The following is an 18,179-nucleotide window of genomic DNA, read 5'->3' as shown; positions in this document are numbered from 1 at the left end:
TATAATAAGCAGACATGGCAACACAGAGAGAGAGAGAGAGAGAGAGAGAGAGAGAGAGAGAGAGAGAGAGACTGAGGTGACTTTTCTTGAACCACAGCTAATAGTAACCTCACTCCGTCAAATGGAAGAAGCTTGCGACACACATTTTGTTTCACAGCGTACTTGCATCTGAGACTTCGGGCGCAGAATCGATGACAGACGGAGTTTCATTTTTTCAAGCTACTAAGCAGGTGATTGGATGATCCCGCCCCTAGCAGCCGCTGATTGGTTCGTATGCGCAGCGGTTCGGGCAGCTTTACTCTGTGAGCAATCCCAGACCCTCCTTCCTGAAACCAAATGCAATGCAATGTATGAGATTTCCGGAGGGAGGGGGTGTTTACCAGGCTAAGCTAATAGGCCATTAATCTCCAGAGAAGAGGAGAGAAGGTTGAACCAGATGGCAGTTCTGCACACAGGTGGTGGTAATGAAGTCACAGTGGAGGTGGGTGTTTATGAGGAGCTGTCCTTTCCTGAAGCCCTGCAGGAGGACCTTGGTGCACAGAGAGCATCCAAGACAGGTAGGCATTCCATTCTAAAGCTTGATTTATATGTGTTGCACACCAAAAATAGCTGATCCACATGCAAGCTCAAAATGTGTCACATCTTGACACGTTGTGAGCTTGCAGATCTGCAATTTTTGTCTGCACGACAGGGCATGCAACTAAACCATACTTCATATATACTTCCTGTCTGTATTGCACAAAAGTAACTGATTTTCAACTGGAAAAGGAGATGTCACATTTAAAAAATTAAATAAAAATGTATTTTTTATCATAATTCACTCTCTCTGTGTGTGTGTGCGTGTGCGTGTGCGTGTGCGTGTGCGTGTGCGTGTGCGTGTGTGTGTGTGTGTGTGTGCGCGTGTGCGTGTGTGTGTGTGTGTGTGTCATACAGAGGAGAGGTACCTCACAGTGATCTATGTGAGCTTCGGCCTGCTCTGCGTCCTGCAGGGTATTCTCAACATCACTCTGAGACTCTCTGACCCACGTGAGTCCAAATGTCACCTTTTATTTGTAGTGTGGAAATCTGACTGTCAATCACATGATTGATTGATTGATTGATTGATTGAATACATTATGAACATATTTGATAACAGTTCGTCAGTACAGTAAAAAAAAGGCTCTACAAAAGGGATGAGACAAAAAGCTGAGGTCCTTGTTTCCATGGTTTGTTTAGTCGATACACTTATTTGTTTTAGCTCTTGCTCATTTGATTCTGCTATTTTGTCTCATCTGTTTAAGAAAGTAGGTAGCTGATATATTGCACTTTTACCGGCTTAGCGCTAGGTATACTCTTGGTTGCTTGTTTTTGCAGAAAATGCACTTAAGACTTCTGGTGATTAGTAGTTTTGTTCCCTACCTATGTTGAATGCACTTATTGTAAGTCGCTTTGGATAAGTGGTACTCCATTGGGTCATTTTTATTCCATAGTACAAGGGTTCCCAAACCTTTCAGGCCGTGAAAATAATCATATTTAAACTGGGGACCCCCCACCCTGACAAGCACTTGGAATTGTATAGTTTGACTCGGTTCCACAGATAAATATTGTGAAAATAGCCGATCTACAAGCTCACAACGTCTTGCAGTGCAATGTTTGCCTCTTTCTTACGTAATATCTGACAATTTGGCCAATTTGGTATTAAAAGTCCTTAAATTGTCACTTTAGAAATGTGCAGATACTATACTGTATGTTGGTTGAAACGAGCTAAACAAGCTAATCATCTGGGGACCCCCCAAAATCATTTGGGAACACCTGCCATAGTAAAGTCATCAGTGAGTGTTTTCTTTTTATAATTATCTTTCATCTAGAGTCACTATGTTTGAACAGTACGCGGCAATCAAATGTATCTGGGCCCAACTGATGTTATTCCATAATATCCTTAAGCCTACTTATGTTTTGGCTGATTTAGTATTTAATTTAATTGGCTAGTGGCAATAGTGCAATCTAAAAGAATTAGCATTCTAACCCAATATCTTGTGTTGACTGCATGGAGTCCCCCAGAGGTCTATACTTGGTCCACTCCTTTTTCTCCCTGTATTCCAAACGTTGAAGATAGTAGTACAACTTTTTTTTTTAAGTTGTGAAAATAACAGATCTGTTATCTTCCAGCTATTTTCCACAATTTGTATTTATTTAATTTTTACTTAGCCTATAATGATGTGCCCAGTATGAGGTGGTTAAAACAGTTGCTGTTCAAATATCAGAACACGGAACTGACATTCTTTGAATTAAGCTATGCCTATAATTTCCAACACTTGTCCCTAGTTAGTCTTTTAAAAGAGAACAGTATACACATTTTAAAAGTCTAACTTGACTTGAAGTCACATGTGCACACATGTGTTTGTGTTGTAGGCCTACATGTTTTGCATTGGGTTGTTTAATTGGTGGTCCTGTGTCTTCCTGTGTCTTCACAGACAGAATTACACAGCGCCGAGCATCATGATGCAATATGCTGTTGTGACAGTAGATTGCAACGTATCACCTTGCTAAAATCAGTGGTGTAAAGTAACTAAGTACATGTACTCAAGTACTGTACTTAAGTACAATTTGATTTACTTTCTTCAGTATTTCTCATTTTCAATACTTTTACTTCTACTCCACTACTATACATCTCAGAGCCAAATATGATATGTTTTACTCCATACTATTATTTGACAGGTTTAGTTACTTTGCATATTTAGATTATTATCTCAAAACATACATTAACCACTTCAGCCCTATTATTTATATATATATATATATATATATATATATATATATATATATATATATATATATATATATATTTTGTCTAACTAATATATTGTGAGCTTGTAGATCTGCTATTTTCAAAGGGCCAATATATATTATATATATATATATATATATATATATATATATATATATATATATATATATATATGTATACCTTTGAAAATGGCAGATCTACAAGCTCACAATGTGTAAATCTGTCTTAAATGTAAATCTGAAAAGGTTTGAGAAGCACTGGTTTACTCACTGACTAACTGAACTGCATTGTTGTTATCTGTGTCCCCAGCTGATGGCGTGGTTTCCCTCGTCAACATCACAGAGGAACCCAACAGAACTGTAGCCGCAAACAGCAGCTGCTTTGTGAACTGGAGGCAGCTTGGTTCCAGCTGTTACTTTGTGTCCTCAGAGAGGAGGGACTGGGACAGGAGCAGACTGGACTGTCAGGAGAGAGGAGCTGACCTGGTCATCATCAACACCAGGGAGGAGCAGGTCAGACACACACAGACATCCAGTCCAGGGTCATAGCAGGGGACCCCCAAACCTTTTAAGCTCTATTCCTGACACTTAAAGGGATGTGTGGGTCATTTGGCTTTTGTGAGCCCCCCGGACAGTTTTTAAGTTGCTTCATTCAGTATTTAGATTATTGATATTAATTTTGTCGGACACGCCCCCTTCCTATGCAAACCCATTATAACTTCAAACTAAATTTTTTACATATTAGATTCATCAAAAACACCCGTCCTTGTTTTTCTTTTTTTAAAGTGAAATATAACTTTAAGTGAAGAGAACTGATTTAGAAAAAACATTTGAACTGTGACCTGCCTTCCTGTGTTGTGAAAGTGGTCTGTTAAACCACTTAAACCCGGCTCGTGTCGTATGGCAAATAGCTGAAACAGGGAGGCCATGTTGAAAGTTGTTAATGAGCATCTTTGTGGTGTCAACAGGAGTTTCTCCATAACCTGACCCGGGCAGCATGGATTGGTCTGACAGACAGACAGGTGGAGGGAAGGTGGAGGTGGGTGGATGGAACCCCAGTTATCATCGCTGACGGGTGAGGCAGCTATTCACTTTTTTTATTTTTTATTTTTCACTTGGGCTTCAGGTTCGTTAGAATTTTATTTTAGAGACCAGTTGTAATAATAATAATGATAATAATGACAATGATAATAACAATAAACTTCATTTGTATAGCACCTTTCATGCACCTTTCATGCAGTTCAACGTGCTTCTCTCAGGCAGGACAGCGTTCAAATAATTTCACAATTAAAAGAGATACGTCAGACATAAACATTTACAGCAAACACCAGCTAAACGCGCAGCATATGCATAAAACATGGGCATAAAGGATTAAAATAATGTACACACAATAAGAAAAGGTCAGGCATAGAATTAAAATAATAATTAAACACCAGAAATAACATTAAACTTTCTTGACAGTGGAACTTTCATTCTGAAAAGTGCAGATAAGAGGTTTCTGCCCTGAGAGCAACGATATCATGGAATATGTGTTTTCAGGTTGTTCTTTGCCCCTGGACAGCCTGACGACTCCGCTGGTGGAGAGGACTGTGGTGACATCCGTACGCAGGATCGTTTCCGTGGCTTGAATGATGCTAACTGCAGTGTGTATGAAGCCTGGATCTGTGAGAGACAAACAGGGTAGACGTTGGTGATGCACCTGTGACAACAAAATATATCTGTCGGGCAGAAACCTCCTATCTCCATATTCTAACTTCTTAGTGTTTTTTTCTAAAATGAATAACCCAACTTGATCATATTACAGCGTCCCACAAAGGCATCAAAAGGCATCAAAAGTGCTTTTTTTTGTTGTTTCGGATGGTTTCTACCCGAAAGAGACGATATAAAATTATCATCTCACTTCAATAAGAATCAAATGTGGCAAGCTGCCAAATGATATAATTGTTTACATCTAGAGTTATTAATTTAGGTTGCACCATAATGTGTATTCCATAAAGGGGGATACAATCCCTGAATAGAAACATCCAGTGTAATTTAAATTCTCAACTTGTTGATACACAGTAAAATCCATAGTGTTAATTTAACTGAGAGTTTCAAATTAGTACATCTCAATCTTTTCTCCATTTTCACCTTGACCTTTCAAATGCAGTAATCATATAAGGATAACCAAAAATAAAGCACAATCTAATTTTGTGTTGGATTATAGCTCAAGCAAGTTCCTAGCAAGCTGGTTAATACATCATACTCAAATGTAACATTGGCTTCCTTGAAGATCAAACAAACGGTGTATGCTTTTTTAGAAAATGGTTGGCAGTAATGTATGTTGAGTTTTAGCAGTAGAAGCCTAGTACATTGGTTCTTAAAGTGGGGTCCGGGGACCCCCAGTGGTCCTTGGGGGGGTTCCAGGGGGTCCCCAGCAAAATGTGTTAATATACTGTAGCATCACAATAATTTTAACCACCTTAACCTTTTATACTTTGGCTATTCAAAAATAGCAGACATACAAGCTCATAGCACGGCACCGAGTGCCGCCGCTATGAGCTTGTAGATCTGCTATTTTTCAAAAAACTCGAATATTAGTGAACATTTTTAACACAAATCTTTGCTTCTGGGGGTCCTTGGCACAACATATTTTCAGATGGGGGTCCGCGGCCAAATATTTATCAACCTGGGGGTCCTTGACATGAAAAGGTTTGAGAACCACTGGCCTAGTAGACTGGGAAAGGACAAGTAAGGTAAAAGTAACTTGAAGTTGTACTCAAGTACTTTAGTAAATGTACCGTTACTTTCAATCAACGCTGCCTAAAATGTTGGTATCGGTATCGGCGAGTATACCACGATACCTGCAATACCACGTCATTTATCACACGATGATATTTCATTTACAGTAATATTCTGAATGCTTCAGTTGATGTTACATGTTTTATACTCTTACTGTACTATTTACATTATTTTACTAACTTGTACTTATATCGGTATCGGTATCGGGAAGAAAAAACGGTTGTATCTGTACATCTCTAAACAGAACCGGAGTTAACCCATTAAGACCGGGAACGCATCTGTGTCATTTTAGATGTCTTTGGCTGTTAAAAAATAGCAGATATACAAGCTCATAGCGCAGCACCGAGTGCCGCGCTACGAGCTTGTAGATCTGCTATTTTTGAAAAATCGTGAAAATGTGTGCAAATCTTTGAATATATATATTTTTAAAGCAAACATTTTTGACTAAAATCTTTGCTTCTGGGGGTCCCTGGAACAACATATTTTGAGATGTCCGCAGACAAATCTTTTTTTTTTTTTCAAAAAAACTGTTAGGGTTTAAGACATTTGCAGAATCCCCAGAAGCAAAGATTTGAGTTAAAATGTTCGCTTTAAAAAGTATATACAGTATATTCCAAGATTGATCTACAAGCTGCCGTGCTATGAGCTTGTAGATCTGCTATTTTTGAATAGCCCAAAGAAATCTTAAAATGACACAGATGCGTTCCCGGTCGTGTTTAACTCCAGCGGGCACCGGGCGCTCTCCAAGGTGCTGAAACAGTCACCAGCGCATCTTTATTTCTAATGTCTATAATGAAGAGTTACCCATGTTGCTGTCAATCAACAATAAAGAACACTGTTTTGAACAATTGTCTGTTTATTTAGCTTGTCCTGAGAAGTGTCCTTACTTATTAGTATTACGATGTTTTATGTTATATGATGATATGATACAATATGATTTTTTTACCCAAATCTTTGCTTCTGGAGGAGGTCCCTGGCACAAAACATTTTTTAGATAATGGGGGGTCCGCAGCACAAATAATTACATGTCATTTTGGGTAGTCCTTGGTGTAGACCTTCAGAGCAGGGTTGTTACAGTTAACCGAAAACAATGAAATAACGGAAACTAGAATTGACAAAATATTTGAGTTAACTGAAATAAAAATACAAATAGGCTTCACAAAAAAACAATGACGACTAACTTAAACTGTATTGTCTGTTTACAAAAATAACTAAAATCATAAAGAAATGTTTTTCTTTAAAAATAGCAAAATAGCAGATCTACAAGCTTACAACGCGTCGTTGCTTGTAGATCTGCTATTTACACAAATGTTCTGAGCTTTTTAAATCCCACCCCTGAATGCCCCATATTACAATCAAACAACTAAAACCAACACTAAAACAAATAAAAACAAACAAAATCTAAGCCTTTTTCACAAAATAAGAACGAAACTGGCAAATGCTATAAAAAACGTAATTAAAAGTTGAAGTCAAAATGAATGAAAGATAAAAAAACAAATGAAACATTCAAAACCATAATTACCTTTTGCTTCAGAGGAGAATATAGTGTTGTCTAGTTGGTGAAAGCTCGGTCTATAGAGCAGTGGTTCACAAGATTGTTTTTTCCTTACTTATATCTGACACTAGCTGCGACCACTCCCCACACACACACACACACACACACACACACACACACACACACACACACACACACACACACACACACACACACACACACACACACACACACACGGCTGTATGGGACCTCAGATCTGCTGTTTTCAAAAGATTGTATTCATTTGAAAACGTGTGAAATGGGACAGGCTGCATAATGAGTAGCCTACTTTCTACTTTTGGTACTTTTAAGTACATTTGGATGCCAATACTTGTACTTTACTCAAGTAAACTTTGAATTCCGGACTTTTACTTGTATCAGATTTCTACAGCGCAGTATTGATACTTTTACTTAAGAAATGTGAGCTACTTTTCCCACCATGGTGCTGTGTGGTGATTGAATGTTGGATGCACCTGTGTGGTGATTGGATGTTGGATGCACCTGCCGTAATGCTGGGCTGGGGAGGAACTGCGGGTATGCAAACATTTATTAATAAAACTTTTATTGATTTAATAGTTGTGCATTTTAACTTGCATGGTGCTGCTGTATATATTATCACAGTAATGGGAGATTGTATTTGTTTATGTAGGTTTTTATTTTATTTATTATTAATTGAAAATCGATAAATTGCTCCAGAGGCCACAAGAAATGTCCCCGCGGGTTGTATTTGGCCCGCGGGCCACCCTTTGAATATCCATAGAGGATGCTCTTATTCTGAAGAGATCATCCACCGGAAGTCTTATAGTTGCTGGCTTATAGTTGCCAGCAGAACACAGCTCTCATGTATCCCAGCAGAGAACACAGCTGACACAAGCACTCTGACTCAGCACATAACAGCTGGGAGCCAAGTATGGGAATACAGTCACTTTGCCGTGCGAGATTCAAGATGTACTACAGACAGCCGGGCAAAGCACGCTGCCTGACGTGAGCATAGACGTTTCGTTGCAGAAGTACTCCTCTCCCAATTCAGACCAGGTTTTACAGCAGTACTATATGGAAACGTTGGCCGACGCGAATAGATTCGACAAACTCCCCGACTACATCAACAGCTTAGGCGCAGCACTGACGCCGTTGAGCAGGGTACCCAACGGCGTGGGGCTCGGTGCGCTGATCATCTCCATGTTCCTGGAGATGATGATGCCTGGGTTCAGTGCGGGGACGCCGGAGAAGAAGAAGAGCGACACGAGAGAAATGCTACAGCGCGTCTTCAATGATGAGAAGTCCAACGAGATCCGCGTCACCATGGACCACTACATGAAGGAAGCGGCCATCGGCATCGATAACCATGCGGCAGCGCATCATTTGGAAGTGGCACGAAGGGGATTCTCAGCAGACAGCTGACCTCCCTCCGGACTGTCATGATGATGAGCGGACAGATGACCAGCCGCTATCTGAAGCAGTGGGGGAACGGGGCTGCCTTCCATGTGCTGCTGCTGGCGCACATGGCCAACATCAAGCACTCGGAGTGCGGGATGGACTGCTCCAGACCCCAGCGCGCTGCCGCTCGCAACGCCGTCGATTTCTACCGGGCGAGACTGGCCGAGCTGCTGGACAAGTACAAGCAGTACAAGATCTCCACCACCAGATTTAATGTAGAACACCACTGTGAGATTCAGACTGCTTTTTATGGGAACCATGATTGCCGCGACCTTTGCTCAATTGAGGACAAAGAAACAGAGAAGCGCGTGGAAATTGATTGCAAAAAGATATTGACGCACGGTATCGGGAGTTTTTGAACATATATAATCTGCCCTCATTCTTCCCAGGATATCGCTTCTTACAACAATGAGTACGTGGAGCGCATGTTCTCCAGCCCGCCGATCTCAGGGCTGGCGATGTATTTCGCTGATCTCAGATCCAATCTGAACGGTCTAATGACCCGGCCTGGAGAGTTCCGTGCATCCTGCACGGAGGTCAGAAAGACATACCGATATGTTCAATGCAATTAGAATCTACCACAATGATTCTGCGTTCTACTACTATGACAATGGAAAGTTCTGCTGGAGAGGTAGCTGGCAGCCAAAGGCTGTCATTTTAAGTCAAGTGTTTTTTTTGTATGATTACTACATTAATATACAGCTAAACTCTTATTTTAACAAAACATAACACATAGTATATGTGCTATTATTGATTATTATTATACTTGTATTACTAACGTACAATTAATAATACACAAATATTTGAATTATATTTGTCACATTGTCACATCAAGGGAAAGGATATTGGAGGCATTTTCTTCAGAGTGTTAAGGTATTCAGTTTCATCAAACATGTTTCTTATATTATATTCATTCATTATGCACTCAATACTCAGCATGGGGTCTTCTTTTACACAAATGACTGCATCAATGGAGTGAGGCAGGGAGGTGATCAGCCTGCAGCACTGCTGAGGCTTGTTTTTCTTTGAAATAATCGATGCCCGGAATGGGTGTCCCTTATTTGAATTTCAGGTAGTTGCCAGCCCTTGTGCCAAGTCCCACTGGGCACCACAAAGGGTTAATCCGCCTATGGCCCCTGACCTCAAAAGTACAAAGAAACATAATTAGTTTTATAGCTTTGTTTGAATGCTTAATTTATAGTTTTAATATGCAAATGAATAGTTTTTCAATGGCTTAATTCTGTTTACTCTAGAGGGTACTCTTATTCTGAAGAGATCATCCACCGGGAAGTCTTATAGTTGCTGGCGTTTCAGCAGATCAAGTGATTTCCAGTAAATTACTCTCTGGACACAAGTCAAGGTGAAAGTTTGCAGTTGTTTGCCTGGTTAGGATGACAATACAATGTTCAGTGTTCATTACACAACCTCTGCTTTTAGGCTTTACAGCAGATCAGGCCATATCCATTAAATGACTCTCGACACAACAATAAGTCAAAGTATGCAGCTGTTGCTAACACAATGTACACAAATAGGATAGATACTCTGGGTCAAATATTACTTCTCTCCAAGTAAAAGTACTGGAGTACTTACTTAAAATATCTAGGTATTCAAAAGTAATAGTTTTAGTATCAATGAATTGCTGTATTGATAATGCAGTTACTCTGCAACCACCTATAGTGACTGGTTTTTAGAATGCGTATAAAAAATACAGTCAAATCAACAAAACAGCATGGCCATGTTCTGATACAGCTGTGTGTGTGTGTGTGTGTGTGTGTGTGTGTGTGTGTGTGTGTGTGTGTGTGTGTGTGTGTGTGTGTGTGTGTGTGTGTGTGTGTGTGTGTGTGTGTGTGTGTGTGCGCGTGCGTGGTGCGTGCGTGCGTGTGTATGCAGCTGTCTGCCTTGTTAGAACAACAATACAATGTTCAGTATTCATTACACAACCTCAGTTGAGTCAAAGGTTCAAGATTCATTATCTCCGCCAGGCTGGACAGCCGAAGGCCAGGAATATTTTTTTTTAACAGTTAGGAGTCATAGGATATAACTTAGCCTGTATGCTATAACTTATGGCTACCCAACAGACAGACCATTATAACATGCTCATAATTAAAATAATTTGGCATATCGGTCGAATTGGCGGGCCTGGACAGCCACCGATTGATAATCTGACGGACTTAACGTGGGACACCGCACTCCCTCGGGGCGTCGGGGATGAGCACGCCGAATTTGCAGTCGTTTTTTCATTATTCTTTTTTGTTTTGCTACCCGTAGCTGTATCTCCTTTTTCTTTCCATTTTTTTAAAGTGCGTGTATTAGTTTTTTATACAATGTTGATAGACATTGAACAAATAGAGGTAGGTACACATAGTAATATTAGAAATCAATTACTAATTATTGTAAATAGACCCAATCCCACCCCACTGTTACAATACACAATTAGACAAACAATACAAAAACATACAAAGGCTGGTTTCTTTTGGGGTTTTTTTTATGGCTGAAAAATTATGACATCTCATATTAAACCGCAATAAACCAGAGGACATTCATCGCCTGGCCTCTACATAGTCAATAAAGGGCTGCCAAGTTTTATAGAATTTCTCAATGGAACCCCAGTATCTCCTTTTTCTGTATCTGTTCTTAGTATCCTTTACTGCTATGACTGCTTTTGAACTGAATCCCCCCCGCAGGACAGTGTCAATTTTGACAGCAAATTCTGATTTAGTTTAGTCATAGCCTTTTGAATAAAATGTCGTTTATTTTTAGTCATATTTTAGTCATCTGAAAAGTTTTAGTTTTAGTCGACTAAATATCATAAGATTTTAGTAGACTAAATCTACAGTTGAGTTTGTCGACAAAAATGTATTTTGTCGGTGCCTTGATGGGCGTCATAATGGCTGATTTTACACTTGCATGCTGAAAATAGCCGATCTACAAGCTCACAACGCGACGAGTTGTGTGCTGTTATGGTGTCCCTGACCAAGACTATAAACCCCTAACAGCTACCAGAGGTGTAGCACCCACTGCTCCTGATACTTAGAATGGGTACCTTCTCTTGCTGTATTATAATGTCTGATACATTTCTTATGAGTTATGGCATTAAGGGCCACCTTTTCCCCTTAGGGGTGTAAGGGTGGGTATAGCCTACAATGCAAATTATTGAAAATAGCCGATCTACAAGCTCACAACACATCACAATGTGTCTTTGACTTTCTTTGATTTTCTTTTTAATGTATGAAGTCCTTTTAAAAAATGTATTACTTTTGTTTTACCACTGGAGGAATATGAAGCCTTCTGGCCACATGCTGTTGCATCAGGTGTAGATCTGTTATTTTCAATATTTTCAAAAGTTTTGAATCTATCTTTTTATGATTGTTTTGCTTTTGCTCTTTTTTATTTGTTTGTAGTTGTTGTCGTCTTCCTCTCCTTTCCAATTGCCCCCCCTTGTGGCCTCCACTTGGTGGGTTCAGGCAGTATTGACACAGATAGACAGGTGCATTCAACTAGAGTAGAAAAAATGAGAGACGAACAACATGAACAGGTAAGGCCCACACAACTGGAGTTGTGTGGTTACAGGGGGGCTTGGGATGGGGAAAGCTCTTGGGCCCTGGCCCAAGGTAATAAAAAGTTTAAGGACATAAGAGGTTGAGGTTGAAGAGTGGCGTTTAGGAAGGGGCTTCAGGACATCTCGCTATCCTTGTCCCGGCTGAAGTTGTACCTCACCGGGGGTCCAGCGAGTTGCTCGTCGCCGTCAATCTCTGGGGCAAACGACACGGCCAAGTCCACGTAACGCTGCTCCGCCGATGGCTTGAGTAGTTTGTGCATCGTGAGCTTGAGTCTCTTGCCAAATCCAGGCAAAGCAGGAGGCACATAGAGCATCTTATTACCGTGAAACACCATGGTGGGCTCAATGCCGTACTTCTCCCTCACTGCATTTATGAAGTCAGACAGAGTGAAGTCCTTGTGACCGTGGACAGTCCAACGGTCCCAAAGGGAGAAATAAATGTTGTCCCTGATGTGTTGCCTCTTTACCGCAGCGGTCTCTGTGAATACAACCACGGGGATGGCCAGGTTAAAGAAGCAGTTCTTGAAGGATTCAAACTCGTAGCCTCCCACCACCTTTATCAGCTCTAGAGCCACCAGTCCGGCGACCATGGCGGTCGCCGTGGCGATAGCGGGGATGATCTTGCCCGCGATGAGCTTGGTCTTGAGTCGGTCGGCGGCCTCGATGGAGTACATCCTGGCTCTCAGAGCCGACGCCGAGGCAACAAAGTCTATGTGGCCGTTACTGTCGTCGTCCTTCTCGAACTGCAGCGGGATCATCTGTAACGTCCCTGGTGTGACTTTAGCAGCGATGGCTTCCTCTAGCTGCGTGATAGCCTGCCTTTCCACTTCACTGCTGTGCGACATTTCCACTTGATCAGACTTTTTCACGGCTTCATCCGTTTCTATAATTCTTTCTGAAGGCTGATATTGTGGAATCTGGACATCAATGAGAATCCTGGCAATGGCCTCTTCTGTAAGATCCTTCTCTGAGTAGGGGACGCTGTAGATTCCTGCAAAGAGCCGCGCTGTGCTGACGACAAAACCCAAGTGCACAGAGTCTTTCAAGTCAAATTCAATAGGCGATGGAGGTCGTTTGGGGGACTGCCAAAACAGGCCTCCGTCTTTTAACCGTGTGTCCATGGGGAACGTGTGCAACAGTTGCAATGCCTTTCTCTTGAAATACTTCTCAAACTTGAGGCGGCCCAGAGCGACACACTGCTCCCACTGACTGGGTCGCCTGCCTAACAGCTTAATGACTTGGAAAGCTTTGTCCAAACTCTGCCTTGCTTGCATCTTCTGCAGCACTGCTTCGGGCGAGGAGTGGTCCTGCCAGAATAGGTTATACACGGAGGGCTTGAGGACGAACATGTTATCAAACTTGTCTTTAGCCCACTGGATGGCGTGCTCTATGACCGCGGGGAAGGACTTGAGAGTGCACATGGGGAACTCCTCCTCTGCGGGGTCTTTGTGGCTATTGTAGGACTCCGTCAGGTTCGGCACGATGATTTCAGTGTGTCCTTTGGTACCCATGGTGCCGGAGTCCAGAAGAGGTTTATTGTTGGTCACACAACGACTATCTGTGTATTTGCGCGCTTCCACGTTATCCAGCGCCATGACGACCAACTGCAGGCGTGAGTAGAAGGAGTCGCCGTAGACGCCCTCGGTCTCCGCACACACCTTGTTGAGGTGAGCGTCCACCCGCAGCTCTGGGTTGATCTCTAGAGTGGCCGCAGCCGCCGTGGTGCTCTTGGGTTTCTGTATGTGATGTGGTCTGAAGAGAAACTGTCGGTTCAGGTTCGACTTCTCTATCAGATCGGGGTCCGTGACGCACACCTCTCCCGAACTTTTGGCCAATCCCACGCCGAGCAGGGCGAAGTTCTTCAGCATCTCACAGCCAATGGCTCCGCAGCCCACCATGAAGACCCTGAGCTCGTGCAGCTTCAAACACATGGATTCGCCGATGCAGGCTCGCAGTCCGTCGTACCGATCGCCCCTGGGGGCAAACTCCTCGGCAGAGAGAGACTGAAGAGGTTGCACAACCTCGACGGCATCCAGGTAAAACCACTGCTGCAGGGGAGTGAACTTCCCCGTGAGAGCCTTGAGGACCTCCTGACTGGCCAGGCCTCCTATGGCCGCCGCCAAAGGAGGAAGGACTCCCCTCGCCGTCCTGGAGAGACAGCGCACCAACTCGGCATTCACCGGAGCTTTGTCCTTGAGCCTTGCGTTGACTTCTTCCTCGGCGAGCTTCACCAAAACCTCAGCGTCCTGTAAACACCCAGTGTTGGGCAGTCTGCCTTGTTGCTCTTGGAAGGCGTCCAGGGCCAGCATGGCGGCGTGGATCTGTAGCGGGGCCTCTGGCTTACTGAAGTCTGGGATCAGCAGCTGGGGATCACACAGCTGTCTCTCCATGGTCTCAAAGCTGTAGGTTTTAGGAGTTTTCACGAGGACAAAAGACCCTCCGTGTGCATATGGTTGCAAGTGGGAAGTGTCCCCGATTGAGAAACTGTCCGGCGAAAGGACTGTGACCTGCCTTGTAGTGCCGTTGAGTTCCTCCATGCCGTGGACCTCTCTGAAGGAGACACCCTGGCCCGTCTCCAGGCCGTGGGTGCGACTGTCCATACAGGTCACGACTCCAGGGTCGTCCTGAGTGACGCTTTGGATGAAGACCCCTTTAGGCTCCTCCCCCGTGGGGTCCGACACCTCAAACTCGTCCCCGAAATCACAGAACAGCCGCGCGCAAACCCCATAGGCATCACATCCAATGAATCTGATAGGAGGTTGTTGCGAGTGGCAGAACTCGTTCACTCTCTTCTGCAGGCTCAACCTGGCTTCGGTCAGAATCACACATTGGTATCTTCTAAGGAAACTGAGGTCGGTACTGTGATCCAGAGCAGAGGAAGACATGTCCACGTGGACGTATGGGTTCAACTCCGCTACCTGAGGCAAGACCGCCTCCACTCTTTTTCTCTGGCTCGCCACGTCCTGTTGGCGGATGAAGAAGTTGGAGCCCAAATCGCAGGTTTCACACTGCTTGGTGTCATGGAGAGTGACGGCCTTCACGCCGGCCAACACGATATTCTTGGCGATCTCTACTCCCACCCCTCCCATTCCACTGAGGAACACAGAGGACTGGGCCATCTGTTGCATAGCGCTGTCTCCTAGAACATAGCGCTGGCGGCTGTAGAGAGAGTCATCAATCTCCATTGAATCTTCTGCCATGGTGGGAGCGGATGAGGGAGTTAAATAACGGGTCCAATAGAATTCAAGCTGAAAGTTTGAACTAAGATCAGTTTGTGCGAATCTGGATTGAATTCACCAAAGCTTTTATACTCAATTCTACCAAACGCATCATGACGTACTTTGATGATGTCACCTGCCTCAGATCCCTGTGATTGGCTGTACCCGTTGTCAGAATACTTAATGGAGGCCAGACTATGATGTCAGTACTATCACGTGGGATCTCCATATATGCAGCACCCAGCATATGTCAACTATGGTATGACATCAGTCATCTGTGATGTCACTAATATCCACATACAGTATGGACCAGAGCCTTGTATGAAAGAGTTACGCCAACCCGGGGGCAGAAAACGTCACGTGGTTCATGTAACTCGAAATAGTGACAAACGCTCACAGACTCCAGTGCATTCCGTAAATTTCAGAGTTCAGGGCTTTATCACTATTCGCCAAAGGAAGGCTATGTAGAAGACCTGGCCCGATGAAGTGAAAGGAGGTGGCGCAACGCTCCTTTAAATGGCTCTGGTGTGGGCATAACAGATAACACCGAAAGGGATTCAGATATAAGATATAAACAGATTGTATGTTTTCGCTGACTGGAATGCCTTTTTAATAGGGGTGTAACGATACGTTTTAACAACGATTCGATATGTATCACGATACTTGGTTGTCGATACGATACATGAACGATACAGGTTCATTTAGAACGATACGATACATTTCGATTCAATGACTTAGTCGATACGATACATGAACGATACAGGACAGGTTAATTTGGAACGATATGATTCGATTCAGTGATTTAAAATCGATATAGTAACTATTTATTTACCCAAAAAGTCTGTGTGAAAAATAAATACCTGGAGTGGATATAGTACAAAATTCCTCAATTATTTTCCTGTAGGGGTTGATTATGGATATAAATATAATAAGTAAACAAACAACAATTTAATGGCATTGCCAAATGCACATTTTATTTGACTTGTTTTTTAACTGCACCTTCAAAAACATTTCATTGTACCTTCAGAACAATTGTTCATTGCACCTTCAAAACAGTTTTTTACTGCACCTTCAAACCAACCAGAATTCACCTCAACATATAATGAAATAAATGAATGATTCAAATTGAATCATTCTATGATCCACAACAAATCCACAGCAAAATAAGCAAATAAATACAATTAGACAACTTTAGATCACTCTAGTCTACTCAAATTCTCCCACGGCTGCTGTTGCTGCTGAGGGAATGACGTCGTTCGTACTAGTAGCACAAGCTTTGTGTCCAGGATCAATACCATGGCGTCTTTTTAGGTGCATGGAAAGATTGGTTGTGTTGCCGTTGTATTTTAGTTCGGCTCTGCATTTACTGCAAACGGCGACAGATTTATCAAGTGTGTTGGTCTCTCCCTTTTTACAAAACCCAAAATGTGTCCACACTTTCGACTTCATCTTCAACGGCTTGAATATCGCACAGTCCACTGTGCTGCTGGGACTTTCTGCCATTGTGTAAACTTTAAACTAACGCGTCTCCTCGCTGTTTGTTTGTGCACGGCGTGGCGTGCTGCTGCTTAAATGCGCCCAGCCTGCTAGCCTAGCATTTGTAGCCCTGTCTCTCAGCTGCGTCGCCTCTCAGCTGAGCGTGGCGTCGCCTTCATAATGACGTAATATCTGATCTGCAAGCTCAAATCTCGTTGTAACGCCGTGTGTTGTGAGTTTGTAGATCAGCGGTGCGCGTCTGCGCGACCCGGCGATATAAACACGGCGATGATCACATAAAAATACATCAAATATTAACATGTCTCGAACTAAATACAAGACCCCATTTACCCCCCATTTACAGATACAATCGATTATTTACATTGCAAACCGATTTTAATCGATATAATGGCATTACAGGACGATTTTCTGTTTAATAAAACGATACAGTAGATCGTTTTTTTTTTAAAACGATGCATCGATGCAGTTACTGTATCGTTACGGGCCTACTTTTTAATGTATAATCATTAAGTGGTTACAATTAATGTGCCAAATGTAATTAGGAAGACAAAGTCAGTATGTTCAATTGAATGGACTAAAAAAAGCACCCTTCAGCGTTTGTCCCATTCCTACAGTAGGCCTACCTGAAAGCCTAGATATGAACACAAGATGCATGGTATCACAATGAAAACACCATTAAATGTTTTTCCACATTATTTGTTTTATATTAATGTTTTGTTTTATCAATACAATTGTAGTGTTTTGCAGTGCTGGAAAAAGTATTCACATTTTAGTATGTAAGTACAAGTCAATAACTACAATCTAGAAATACTCTGTATTTAACAAATGTTAAATAGGGCTGAAGTGATTAATGCATGTTTTGTGATAATAATCAAAATCTACAAAGTAACTAGTAACTAAGTTTTCAAATAATTGTAGTGGAGTAAAAAGTACAATATTTGCCTCTGAGATGTAGTGGACTAGAAGTATAAAGTATAGAAAAGTGGACATACTTTAGTAATGTAAAAGTACCTCAAAATTGTACTTAAGTACAGTACTTAAGTAAATGTACATAGTTACTTTCCACCACTGGTGTTTTGCCAGTTGTATGGGAGCCCACTTGCAATATCCTCACAGCCCACCAGGGGGCCCTGACCCACAGGCTGGGAATCACTGATCCAATAGAGTTGAAACTGTCTGTCCTGTCTGTGTGTCTGGGTTTCTTTCAGCCCCATTGACTTCCATTATATACAATTAAGAGTTAAATATTTCAAAACATATTTCAGACTGGCAGCATGTAATCAGGTAGTATGAAATAACGGAAACTAGAATTTAAACCAGGCTTTACAAAAAACGAACTGAAACTGACTAACTAACTGAAACTGTAAACCAAAAATATTTCATAAAT

General features: G+C 42.2%; 2 protein-coding genes across 2 annotated transcripts; one reads left to right on the top strand and one right to left on the bottom strand.

Moving 5' to 3' along the window:
- Positions 1-393: 393 nt before the first annotated feature.
- On the top strand, positions 394-5,323 carry LOC308103808 (CD209 antigen-like protein C). Its single transcript, XM_080453982.1, has 5 exons — positions 394-557; positions 934-1,026; positions 3,077-3,279; positions 3,735-3,841; positions 4,306-5,323. The coding sequence occupies exons 1-5, from the start codon at positions 437-439 to the stop codon at positions 4,448-4,450; spliced, it is 669 nt and encodes a 222-aa protein (XP_080310108.1). The 5' UTR covers positions 394-436; the 3' UTR covers positions 4,451-5,323.
- A 6,867-nt stretch (positions 5,324-12,190) lies between these two features.
- LOC308106286 (ubiquitin-like modifier-activating enzyme 6) lies at positions 12,191-15,277 on the bottom strand (the record flags this gene model as incomplete). The annotated part of the gene is made up of 1 exon (XM_080457336.1): positions 12,191-15,277. The coding sequence occupies one exon, from the start codon at positions 15,275-15,277 to the stop codon at positions 12,191-12,193; it is 3,087 nt and encodes a 1,028-aa protein (XP_080313462.1).
- Between the last annotated feature and the right edge of the window lie 2,902 nt (positions 15,278-18,179).

This window comes from Gymnoscopelus braueri (assembly GCF_963280865.1).
Source record: "Gymnoscopelus braueri genome assembly, chromosome: 2".
Taxonomy (NCBI): Eukaryota; Metazoa; Chordata; class Actinopteri; order Myctophiformes; family Myctophidae; genus Gymnoscopelus; species Gymnoscopelus braueri.
This window is presented reverse-complemented; position numbering and strand designations above follow the sequence as displayed.